This window comes from Harpegnathos saltator, unplaced genomic scaffold (assembly GCF_003227715.2).
Source record: "Harpegnathos saltator strain DR-91 unplaced genomic scaffold, Hsal_v8.6 scaffold115, whole genome shotgun sequence".
Taxonomy (NCBI): domain Eukaryota; kingdom Metazoa; phylum Arthropoda; class Insecta; order Hymenoptera; family Formicidae; genus Harpegnathos; species Harpegnathos saltator.
Window position 1 is genome coordinate 1,784,595 of NW_020229890.1, and position 12,401 is coordinate 1,796,995.

General features: G+C 50.2%; 1 protein-coding gene across 1 annotated transcript in view; it reads right to left on the reverse strand.

Annotated features, from left to right (window-relative positions):
• Positions 1-3,975, reverse strand: part of LOC112589383 (uncharacterized) — a 33,583-nt gene extending 29,608 nt beyond the window's left edge. Inside the window, exon 1 of the mRNA XM_025302455.1 lies at positions 3,488-3,975. Within this exon, the coding sequence (XP_025158240.1) occupies positions 3,488-3,514 (27 nt within the window). The 5' untranslated portion in view covers positions 3,515-3,975. The remainder of the gene's footprint in view (positions 1-3,487) is intronic.
• Positions 3,976-12,401: the final 8,426 nt, after the last annotated feature.

The following is a 12,401-nucleotide window of genomic DNA, read 5'->3' on the forward strand; positions in this document are numbered from 1 at the left end:
GCGCCGCGGGGATGTAATTATGAAACAATTGACGAGGGACTCGTCATGTCACAGTTAGAATTAAAGTAGCATCTCTCCGTTAGCGAAGAACAATATATATCGTCAATAACCTAAACTATACAATACATAATACATGCAGCAAAAAATAATGATGTATGATTATATGTGAATATATGGATCTGAAGGGCCGTCAAATTGGAGTGGAGATTAATCTGCCAATTCTCTGGTTGCCCGGCCGAGACGGGGGATAACTTTAAAACTGTAAATGTAAACTCATAAAATCCTATTTTCGAATTCCATGAAAGAAAACTATTTATTTTTACCCGAAAACATACTTCGCGTCAGGCGTTTCCACTAAAAAAATATAGCGATGCGAAGTTTCGATTTATAAGTGCGTGAAGCGCTCGCAAATAACACTCCGCGTTCTGACTCATTGGATTTATTAAATCTTGCGGTCAAAATATACGAAACACCCAGCATATACGTAATACGTAATACGTAATAAGCTGACCTAACTTTATTTCAATATTTTTTCCCGGGATAATTTCTCTCGCTTGTCACGCGGCCGAACAAAGTACAGTTCGTAAATAAACTTAACTTGGTGGATCCGGATTATATCGTAATATCGAGTCACGCGACCGTCGCCGTGGACCGCAAGCGTTTCTGTTATCCACTCGTAGAAAAGCCGGATAACGTGGCACACGGAGTCCAAGCTACTGTCCCGTTCGATCCTTCCAAGGCTCCGCGAGGTAGTTCCGCCTGTTCGTATTGGAATACGGGTGTTACGGGGATTCCATAGGGAACTCCCACGTCTGCAGGACGATGGCATGGACCGGCGTCATAGCAGAGAAGGCCGCAAAGTGTATTTACATACCGAGCCTTGGTCAAAGCCTTTACTTTGCGCGACCGTTCGCCATGCATCCGAGACGTTCGCGCAGCCCCTCGAGCTCTTATTCGACCGAATTTAGAATGAGCTCGCCCGTCGCTCCCGCTGCATCGCATCTTCCGAAGTGACGCCCGATACGGCGATAATGTTTGATTATCAAGTTAAATTGACTGACGCGACGTGTTTCTGATTCCTATATCAGAAGCCCAGGAATATCCCGCGCGAGTGGATGGAATTTCGAGGACTCTCGGTTTCAAGAGATTCTCGTCGCATGTGTGACGATCCTTTTTACGTCTGTCTGTAGAATTTTACGCGGGATATGTTACTCCTCTGGGTTATATCTTAATTCTTTGGCGAGAAGACATCTTTTTTCCCAAGCTGTGTAAGAAAGTAACCTCGAGCTTGCACTTGCGATGTACTTCACTTGAGACGACAAGCGTTGAATGTGATTCCGAAAATTTACATATGTATTTATGCATTTCCTCGTGCTCAAGAATCCGTATCCGTAGCTTATAGATTGCTTAAATCCACATTACTTCGCTACACAAAACTAACGCGTACAGTAAAATGGAACTTTGCCTCGCAGAAATTGGCTCGCTTCTCGGCGAGATTCTAGTGTGTCGGAAAATTCCATTTTGCGCTCTCTCTCTCTCTCTCTCTCTCTCTCTCTCACTCTCTCTCGCTCGCTCGCTCGCTCGCTCGCTCTCGCTATCGCTATCTATCGGCCGCCGACGTGATTTCTTTTTTCGAATTTCACATGCATCCTCGGCGATCGATAGGTGCTGTTAACGAGTGGCAACGAAATTGTCGTAATAACGTTTGCATTTAGACGGGCGAGAAGCCCGGGTCACCGTCGACGACGGAAACGGCCCCTGGGCTCACATTTTTCACCATTTTCAAAAGCTATAAGCCCGTGGGGTCGAATCACGGCGAGCAACCCGCGGCGAGCGCCGCTCGAACCGGCTCTCTGACAGGCGAAGGGGGGTAATTGCGCGTCGGTGCTGACTTATAGCTTCTAAATCAGTGTCGGCCGGATTCACCTCTTGTGGCAACGCCTTGTATCAAACAACCTTTGCGAAACTTTCGGGATAAAGCGATGGCGGTCGGTTTCATCGCCGTTCGATTACGGACGCGTCCGTCGGACGTGATGACCGACGTGGATGTCGATCGATTTATCGGCCGAAAGTAATAGGACGGCCCGGTGCGATCATCAGATCGCGCCACAAGAATACGTCAAGTGTTAGAAATTTAAAAATAAACGCAAATAGCGACGTGTAACCTTCCGGTAAATCGGACGGGATTGAAGCAACACTCCTAGCTCCTAGAGATCTCGTCTCGAGAGAAAACTTCTCGGGGATATTTTGCGCGATAAGAGAAACAAAATTCGAGTGGTGTATCGATAGCCAGCAGATCTCCATCGCAAATTGCGATTTCGCTTTGAAAAACTTCACGACACTCATCGTGTGCGAGAAAGTATCAGCAGCCGACTCGTTGGCGAACAATTAGCCAAGTTTTGATCGCGCTCGCTCTCGCATTTCTACCGCGAGAGCATCGCGAACATCTCACAGGCGGGCGAGAGAGAGAGAGAGAGAGAGAGAGAGAGAGAGAGAGAACACAGCCTCTCTCGCTTTCGGCGCTCGAGTGGTTGAACTTTATTAAGCGATATTTCTCTAATTATCTCCGCCGAGCCGTGCCGTGCAAAGCACGGCGAGTCTCCGCCACGTAGCCACGGCTATGTTTACGGCGCATGTTGGGCGTCTTGAAACTATAAACATTAAAAAGGGTCCGAGGCGCCGAAGTTAGCGCCCTCCTGTACCCTCCCCTTCCCTTCTCGCCCCCTGCTTTTCCTCCGCCGACTTTTCTCCATCACCCCTCGCGTCTCCGTTTTGTCCTTTTTCCTTTTCTCATCTCCCCTCTCTCGCGAAACTGAAGAACTTCCGAGCCGCGCCATTTCGAGGAAAAACTTAGAAAATTAAACGCTACGACGGCATCGCCTATATCGCCCAACGTCGGAGGGAAGCGACGGCAAACGGTAACAGTAACGTGCCGAGGTACCGCCGATTCCCGAGTATCGTACTCGTCCTTGATAACCGTGTATACGGCTCGCGCGATACAGCCCTAATAGCAGAGCGCGGTTAACTTTTTAATTGAGAAAAGCGAAATAAGCCGCCTAACAACGGCGCCGTCTAGTTTTACGAGGAGCGCTTTATCCTGCGGATGCGCCTCGCAAGACGGTCCTAGCGGATAATAATATTTACCGCGCGTTTCGGATTACTTCAAAATACTCTCATATCCCTCCTCGACGTATACGTCGAACGTATGAAACTTTCAAATCTCGCGGCAATTACGATCTTGTGGCTTCGCCGCCGGTGTATCGCGATAAGCGCGCAGAGAATATCGGAATTTCGTGGAATCCGTCGACTCGCTAATCAACCGCCGCTGAAATCACCGTCTCGTGCAATTTAAATAAGTTCGCGGATCAGTCCGCCTCGTTCTTACGCGCGACGGTAACGCGACGCGATCGCGGATGGAAATAGGACGGAATAAAATTATCAGCTCCCCCGAACGTCCAGGTAATTATGTGTAATTTATATTACTCACCATTGGTATGCAAATCACACGGACCATGCATGCCCATTATAGACCTCGCACCTACGGCGCGACGGACCGCCACCTGAGCTTCGATTCCGCTGCTTTCAGATTGTCCAAGAGTCCTCCCTCCCCCCTCGTCGTCGTCCTCTCCTCCGCACTCTCTCTGCCGCATTGCGCTCGCGGACGACGAAGGATGATTGGTCCCGCCGTTATCCCTGCAACGAAAATAGAAGAAACGTCGCGCGACTACATCAGCGACTACATTGTAACACGCTCGCGAACTCGCGGAGGTACACAAGAGTGCCGCGAAAAAGGTACACAAGAGTGATAACCGAGGATCGGAATTTACATTACACGTTCGCGCGTTGAAACGCGTTCGAGTTTGCATTCGTTCGAGTTTCCGCGTCGTTTGACGTCCGACCGAGAACGTTAAATAGAATTTTAATTCGCAGCTGCAGCTTCGAGCACGTTCGATACTAAATAGCGGCGTAATTAAAGGCCGCGCTCTCTCTCTCTCTCTCTCTCTCTCTCTCTCGTGGAGAATTCTCGCCGAGGACAAGTGTGCCCTCTTAGACTCGTCGAAGAATCCACCGTTAAGAGGTAAAGGCAAACGAAGGCAAACGAGAGACAGGAGAAGGGAGGGAGGGAGGGAGGTAGGGAGGCGGGCGGGAGGGTAACCCGCGCTGTACAACGACGCAGGATCGACACACGCTGGAACGTGGTGGGACAGAGAGAGAGAGAGAGAGAACGAGAAAGGACGCCCCGACGGTCGGACGCGGCAGCTTAGATACGGCTGAATTGGTCAGTGGCGTCAGTCTTTTGATCTAAACTAAAATACAAGCCCGAAACAACGGCCAAAGCAAATCTGCTCAAAGTGCCTGCCCTCTTCAAAGTACTTGGTTTCGTCTATCTCGCTTCGCCCCGCGCGCGATGCCATACCCCAATGACCAATTATCTTTGTATCTTTGCCGATGACAAGCGAACCGCGAGTAAACTGTCAACGGGGGGGAAAGGGTTTAGTACGTGTCGGTCTATCGGATAAGGGGGTTGGCACACCGACTCTTTCTCCCTCTCACTCTCCCCTCCCTTCTTCTCACCCTCGATCCTCGTCCTTCTCTACTCTCGTGCGCCCCTTCGAGCGCGTTACGGCTCGCGCGCGTCCACTTTTTCCCCCTCTTTTCGCATTCCTAATTTCATTTTCATCGGGGGCGTCGCTTCCGCGCGTTTTGCCGCGCGGATCAGCCGAAACAATGGTTTGCGCGCCACGCGGCGAATTAAATCGAAAGCGAATTAAATCTCTCTCCCCCTCCCCGCTCTCGTCCCGCGCCTCGCCGCGCCGCGACACCTCGCCTCCTCCGTGAGAGGTCCTCCGGGCACGTCGAATTTTCGGACGGGACTTTAATTGGAATCAGCGTGTCCATCTAATTATATAAGCTTCTTTTTCTTTCACCGGCGCTATCGCGAAACGCGCGTTGCTTCCATCAAAGCGCCGCCGGGGGTGTACTCTTATCGCCGCGTAGCGCATAAGAAGTGAAACGGGCGAAATAATAATAATAATAATAATAATCCGTAATCGCAGCGCGGACATCAAATGACCTTGTGTGTCGGGCGCTATCAAGCGTCATCGCTCAGACATTGATCGCGAAGATCTGCCGATTAATTAACCGAGAAACCGGCGCCTTTACCGATCGTTTCGTCAAACGTCGCTCTGCGAAGCAACGCGGAAGAACGCGCTATTATTCGTTGTTACCGCGCCATTTTAAATATATTCAGCACCACGAGAAAGAGAGAGAGAGAGAGAGAGACGATTGTCGTCGTCCGCGAAACAATAGCAGCCTAATGCTACGCGGGAGAGAAACCTCTCGTATTCCCGCGATATGGCTTTAATTCCTGACGTCTTATTCGACCGTCTGGCGAATTCGGTGGTCGTTTGATGTTCAGGACGCTTTAATATACACGACTCGCCGAGGGACCCGCGTTCTTCCGAGAGGAAAGGCCTTCTCGTTCTGATAATGATTAACAAGACGGAAATTAACGGAAGACAGATCGGAGCCGTTTAGCGCCGTTCTCGTTATCCTTTACCCGGCGATGCACAGTACTGTGCTAATACTTCTGTAATTGCTCGCATCCCTCTGCTCGACCTTAGGTTGCACTTTGTAATTTACTCCGGTAACTTTGCTTCTTTTTGCAAATTCTGTCACTGAGACGGCAGATTACTCCGCCGGGTGTATATTCCTCTCGACGATTTCACTTTAATTACGCGAAACTTGGCGGGCTTTACGTGTCAGAAATTGTGCCGGAAATGTTTGGCCTGTTCTTGACGAAGATCGTCGAAGATGTGTCGCCTCGATCATTCCTCGATGATTTCGGCAGGGTCGTGCGACTGGACGCGTTATCGTTGAGATAAATCCTTCGCTTCCTCACAGCCGATTTTCTCATTGAGTTTAACGGAGCGGTCGGATCGTTTTTGGCTGACGAGAAAGTTGTGTGATTTGTATACCGTGGCGAATTGATTTTTGAGAAGGGATCGCTTCACCTCGGCAGATGCGGAGACGATAAAAAGATCAGAATCCTTGTGGAAGAAGAACATTTGATCGCTGGACACGCGTTAGTCTCCGCGTTCTTTTTGCGATACGCAGGAGCGTATCTGAATGAGTCAATAAACGCGAGAACGGGCCGTAAATGTTGAGCGTTAGTATTACAAAACATCGACACGACGCATACTTGTGTCCCCTTGATGCCGCTTTTCATTTAACGTCTCTCCCCGAGACCTAATCCCGCGGTAATAATCCACGTATCCTACTGGCCGCGTGCAGAGGCACACAAATCTCTGCGTGGTAAAGCGGGTCAATGACGTGATTCACATTTGCCAGCGACGCAATAGAATTCGGTCCCGACTATTTAAATATTTCTCACCGTAGGCCTCGACGACAACGAAACGTCCACCGCTAATCGAGAGACGTACCGTCGCGAAGCAGTGTCTTAATAGCATCTCAATTCTCAGTGACCCTCGATATTATTTTGTCCCAAAAAGACGATTTCACCATTTTACCGATTTACACGCTTCCTTTCTTTCGGGAGATAGAATTCATTCTGAAAGATTCTTTCAACTCCTTTCACACTTGATTTCTAAACTCTCTCTCTCTCTCTCTCTCTCTCTCTCTCTCTCTCTCTCTCTCTCTCTCTCTCTCTCTCTCTCTCTCTCTCTCTCTCTCTCTCTCTCTCTCTATTCAAGTGACGGGAAAGAATTCGCGCGGCAGAACGCAATCTGCAGCGATCGGGTCGAGTACTGATAATTAGCATCCGGCTGAGACGCGCAGCCGCGTCGCCGCGCCGTGGATTTTTGACGAGGAAGTTTCGTCGTGCCAAGGATCGGACCGGGCGCCGTTTCCGTTCGGCAGGACTCTCCACGTTAATTCCGCAGGACGTTACATTAATTCCAAATTGGTTTCGGCCGAGCGGAGATCCTCGGCGTCGCGCCAGGCACGAAGGATCACCGATCCACGGAATACCCGGCTTAGTTCCGTCGTAATTACAGGCCAGAACGGGGCTTAGCCCATCCTTATTTATACGCAAGCTAGGACGCGACGCGACGCGCACGCTGATACTTCATCCCGCTGCTCGCTGTGTCCGCGCGCACGCGCGCGCGCGCTTTGTACGCGTTTCTTATTAACTGTACGTTGATAGGCAGATATTGTCCTTCCCGATCAGCCTTGATGAGTGATCGAAGCGCGCTTCACTATGGACGACGTTCCGCGCGCGGTGCGGGACGTTCTAGCTCGGGAAACTGAGTTTGCCGATTCTGCCTTGCGCATCTCTCTCTCTCTCTCTCTCTCTCGCTTTCTGGTCTTTCTCTCGCCATCTGCCGCTCTCTTTCGCGCCTAATACTGCCGCGGTACTGATTTTTATTTGTTTCACGGAGGGAAGTCATGAGTTACATTCGAGTGCCTCAACTTGCACGAAATTCGGAGAGTCGTGTTTAACGCTGAATATGAGATGGCAAAAACTAGTGGTATCAATTTCACGTATCGGGACACCGGATAGCAGGTTACAGAAATATCCGGTTTATCCCGTTAAAGTAAAAATAGAAAAAAGAAAAAAAAATTAAAAATGTTAAATTGTGATTCTAACGATTAGCGACTTTGATTATTATAAGCACAAAGCGATAATTATCGTATTTAACTGCGTGGCGATTTTTTCGGTATTCTGTAGCGTCGACATTCAAGCCAATTTAACCAATTACGGCAGTTTTGGGGCTCGCTTTGAGGCTATATCCGCTCTGTGAAAAAGTTGCGCGATCGATCAGCCAAGTTTCGACAGATCCCACTTGCCGTACGACGTTGTCAAAAAAAAAATTTCAGGAGGGCATCGATCCCCTTCGAATCGGCAACAGACGGGGAAACGGGAGTACACGTTCATTATAACAGCGAAAGAAGCCGCGAAATTCCGGGCGTGACTAAGAGAGACGCTCATAGACCGAGTAAGAATCTCGAGGGTTGGTGAGAGGGAGTCTTAAGCATCACGTCGCTATATTTAGGACGCATCCTTATCTCTGACGACCCCTTCTAACCGCAGTTTTGAATCGCGGCGCGCGCGCCGGCGCTAAGCGTCGGTCCATGACGGTGGCGATTCCGCGCGGGATGGGCAGACGAGGGGTTGCACCCTCGTGAGCGAGACAGGGACGCACGACGGATGGGAGGAATGTCGAGAGAAAGAGGGAGAGAGAGAGAGAGAGAGAGAGAGAGAGGGAAGGGGGAGGAGAGAGAGAGAAAGGAGAGACCCGACGAACGATGGGATAACCCCATGAGTGGTCAAAGGCGTCGGAGCGAGACGGCCGACGGGCGCAACGACGAGGGGGATGAAACCGCTCACGAGGGAAAAGGTGTCGCGACGAAGCTCCGCAAGGACGGAAGAGAGAGCGAGACGGAGTACCGGGTGGAAGGGATAGACAAGGTAGGCGAGAAGGACGAGGCAGAGGGACACCGCTGTCTACACTGCAGAAGGAAGAAGGAGATGAATCAGAGAAGGAAAGAGAGAGAGCGAGAGAGAGAGAGAAGGGGAGGGAGAGAGAGTCTAGGAGAGAAAAGAGAAAGAGTGACGGAGCGACGGGGAACGACACTGTGAGCGAAAAAAGGAGAGAACATCGGAGGGTGGCGGGAAAATAGAGAAGGATTGTCACGCTCGGAATTCTGGTGGGGGATGAAAGTGGTGGGGCAACGTGGAGGGGTTCAGGATGGGAGAGAAAGGAGACCGAGAGAGAGAGAGAGAGAGAGAGAGAGGGAGAGAGGGGGGGGGAGAGAGAGAAAGAGAGAATAGAACGAAGACGGAGAGAGGGTAGCAAGGAAGGGTCGGAGCGCGTACAGCCATAAGAGGGTTGATGGCGGCCGGGGTTGGCCCCAGTAGCACAGTCGCGCGCCAAACTCCCGTAAGAAAGCACGTAGCCGGTTCGGACGCGCTCTCACGCAACCTGCACCCACGGCGGCGGATTTTTTCAACCCTCTCGAGATGAGTTGGAGAGTTCGGGCCGCTGACCCTCCACCCCTTGACGTTGCGCGCTTTCGCACCCACACCCCAGAGGGATGATACTACGTGTGACTATCGTGGAAGCCGGGTTACTCGACACACAAGCGAGTTTTCTCTTTTTTTCTCTCCTCAAGACACTGCAGCCAAGACTGTTGTCGTCGTGGTTGGGACGACCGATAGCGATGATCGAGAGACGGAAGGATGGACTCGGCGAGGTAAGCGGCAATTTATTTTTAGACCTTGGTTATTGGTAAACAGAGCCGTCAATCTTGAGCGGTTGATGAGGCATTATGACGCAGCTGCGTAAAAATCTGTATTTGGTCAGTGGCTGTTCGCGTACATATACTCGTCCTGTCTCTCTCTCTCTCTCTCTCTCTCTCTCCCTCCCTCTCTCTCTCTCTCTCTCTCTCTCTCTCTCTATCTTTCTCCTTCGTGTCCGGCCTGTCCATATTACCTTCGCTAATCGGTATCGTACGAGTATAATGCCCTGATGACGACCATCTCCAGCACCGTTTCCCTCGCGAAATACTATTGATTGCACGTTTATTATATCGCCTGAAAAATCGGCACGATAAAGAAGATCAATGAGGAGAGCGCGAGCGATAATTAAATCGAGCAGTGGAAATTGCACGAGCTTTTGCATTACGCAGCACGCTTCATAAAAGATATCCCGGCAAATAGGATCTAGGGGATTAATAAGGATTAGATTCGCCGGATAATAAAGAGATTATAGCCGTGGAATTGATAATTCAACGGAAATGGAAATTCTCGTGTTTAATGGAGATTTTTCGCCGGACGCACGTTGAAAGGCGCAGTTTCGGCGAAAGAAAAAAAAGGCTCCGCTGACAGCCGGAGCGCGCGGTGCGATTGCTGTGACGCGCTGTGTTAAGGGCTGAATACGAAGCGATCGCGTTCGCGTATCTCGCGTTGACAACGATGTTTATGTCTCCCTGTCTTGAGCGCGGCGTTGCATTTCGTGACTGGTGCTTGACATAATGCAAAAGTTTTCGAATAGCGCCAGATGTGGCTCGCCTACGCGAGCGAGAGAAATGCGCCGTCCCGCGCTGTTGCTCGTTACTGAAAGTAGTCTAATTTACCAGAGTGTCTTCTCGTCCTCTACGCGCCGTGGGAGGAGGGGGGGGGGGAACGCATCCTGAGAATCTACCGCGGTAACGCACAAATGTTTTCTGATTAGCGGTAACTTTGGCGGAAATCTCGCCTCGAAATGCATCTCAATCCGAAAGCGCGGCTGTCAAAACGTTAGCTTAAAACGTACCGCCAAATCTCCCGCGAGCCGCGTAATAATATATTCTTCCTCCTCGTTTCGACTCGAAAGTCTCCGGAATCTTAAGTTCCTCTCCGCGGAGGATCACCATTCAAAATTGATGCGAACTGATGCGCCTTTCGCTACCATCGTTTCAAGCGATACTTATTATTAATCGTATCGTAAAGTATCAGATATCGATCTTCCATAGCTGCTACGCTGATGAAAAAAAAAAATATATATATATATATATATATCGCGACACAGCCAATTAAACAGCGTCTCGAAGGGGTTAGCGGAGCCGTGGCGGCTCGAAAGAAAAAATCGACGGCAGAGAATCCTCGCATTAACTCCCCGGCACCTCAGCTTATTTCGCTTATTATTAATAGCAGCGAGATAATGGCACCCGGTCCTTTATAACGATGATAGTGATTATGTCAATCGGGTCACGCGAGAGAGCGATGCGAGAGCCTGCTCGATCTCGTCCATTATCGCGAGACAAAGTAGCCCGAGCGAGCTCATTAGGCCGCGCGCTGATCGGACGTGCTGTACAAGTGCAACCAGTCGCAATATTGTGTCGGATGAGCGGTGTACGACAATTTGCTCAACGATTCATCGCTTAAGCGTCGCGAGATTAACGCGTCGCACGTGCTAGCAAACGCTGCAAAATTGAATCTTCATGCCGCGCGTTATAGGTTCCCTGCCTCCTCCTCCCTCCGCCCTCGTTCTCACCGCGCTCTCTTTCTCTCTCTCTCTCTCTCTCTCTCTCTCTCTCTCTCTCTCTGTCTGTCTGTCTCTCTCTCTCTCTCTTTCTCTCTCTCTCTCTCGGGAGCGCGATTTCTCTCGTTCTCACGAAGTCTCCTCTCGCCGATGCAGCTGCAACGTTACCGCGCTTCGACGGAGATAACGTAAACGCATAAGCGCCGCTACGGCGCGCGGCGTCAGCGAAAACATGTACACATCGATACTTTCGAGTGGCGAGTTTAGCGCCCCGCGATCGTCACTGGCGGATGCATCGTTACGCGTGATATAACGGAGGATCATCCGGGGCTTGTCGCTACGTGTTAACGTGCCGTTAACGGGATTAAGTGCCAATTACGTTCTTACCGCCGCGAAATTACGTGGCACGGTTAAAGTACTAATTCGATAAGTGGCCGTTAACTGCACTCGAGTTGTGTCTGGTGCGCCTCGGCGATCGGCGCTCCGCCGTTGTTTGCATCGCACACGTTTTTTCAGCTCGCTCCGACGGTTCTTTGTCGAAATTCACGCAAGCTCGCAATTGCGCAGTGGGAATCTATCGCTGGAGAAAAAGCGAGAACGTAGTCGTTCGCACGGAGGGAATTCCCCGATCGGCGTAGATTTCGTGATACCTGAAAAATTGATTGATTCATCGAGCGATCGGGAGATGTGCTCGGCGAGAGATTAATCGCGAGTGATTTCGCGAATTTTCGACTCGCTGCATCGATTCCTGCGGAATAATGTCCGGGTATTTATTCGCGATATTCACGATTGCGCGATGCATAAGAAAATCTAGCAATCTCTATGAACCCCGTATTCTCCGCGACTGAAGTTAATAATTGAGGGATTCAATATCTGGATTTTCTTCCTGAATTACTTCTCCTCTCTCAGACGGTGCAGCTGTACCGTCGGTTGCAGACGATTCCTCTATCCTTCTCTCTCTCTCTCTCTCTCTCTCTCTCTCTCTCTCTCTCTCTCTCTCTCTCTCTCTCTCTCTCTCTGTTTCAAAGTTGTTGGTTTTAAGACGTGTCTCATCGTCGCCGTAAAAGTACACTTAAACTCGGCACAATTTATTTCGCCTTATCTCTTCAGCTTATTGCGTCCTTAGCCGCGTACCTCGCGCTTGCAGCTGACTTTATGCGAAATCTCCGTTTATCCGCGCGTATCATCGTCGCTTCGGGGCTTTTTTTAATGCGATGTCTATATGTCGTGGATTTCTGCGCGAATGGATCTTCTCGCGAATGGTATTATTTCTCAACGCGCCGTTATTATATCGTGCGATGAAAATTTTTGAGAATCGTCGCAAATCATAGCTGATGAATTTATTAATTGGCGATGCAACTATTTCACAACTGTATTTCAATTTCCCCTCCCCCCCCCGGCTCCTCTTAATTTACA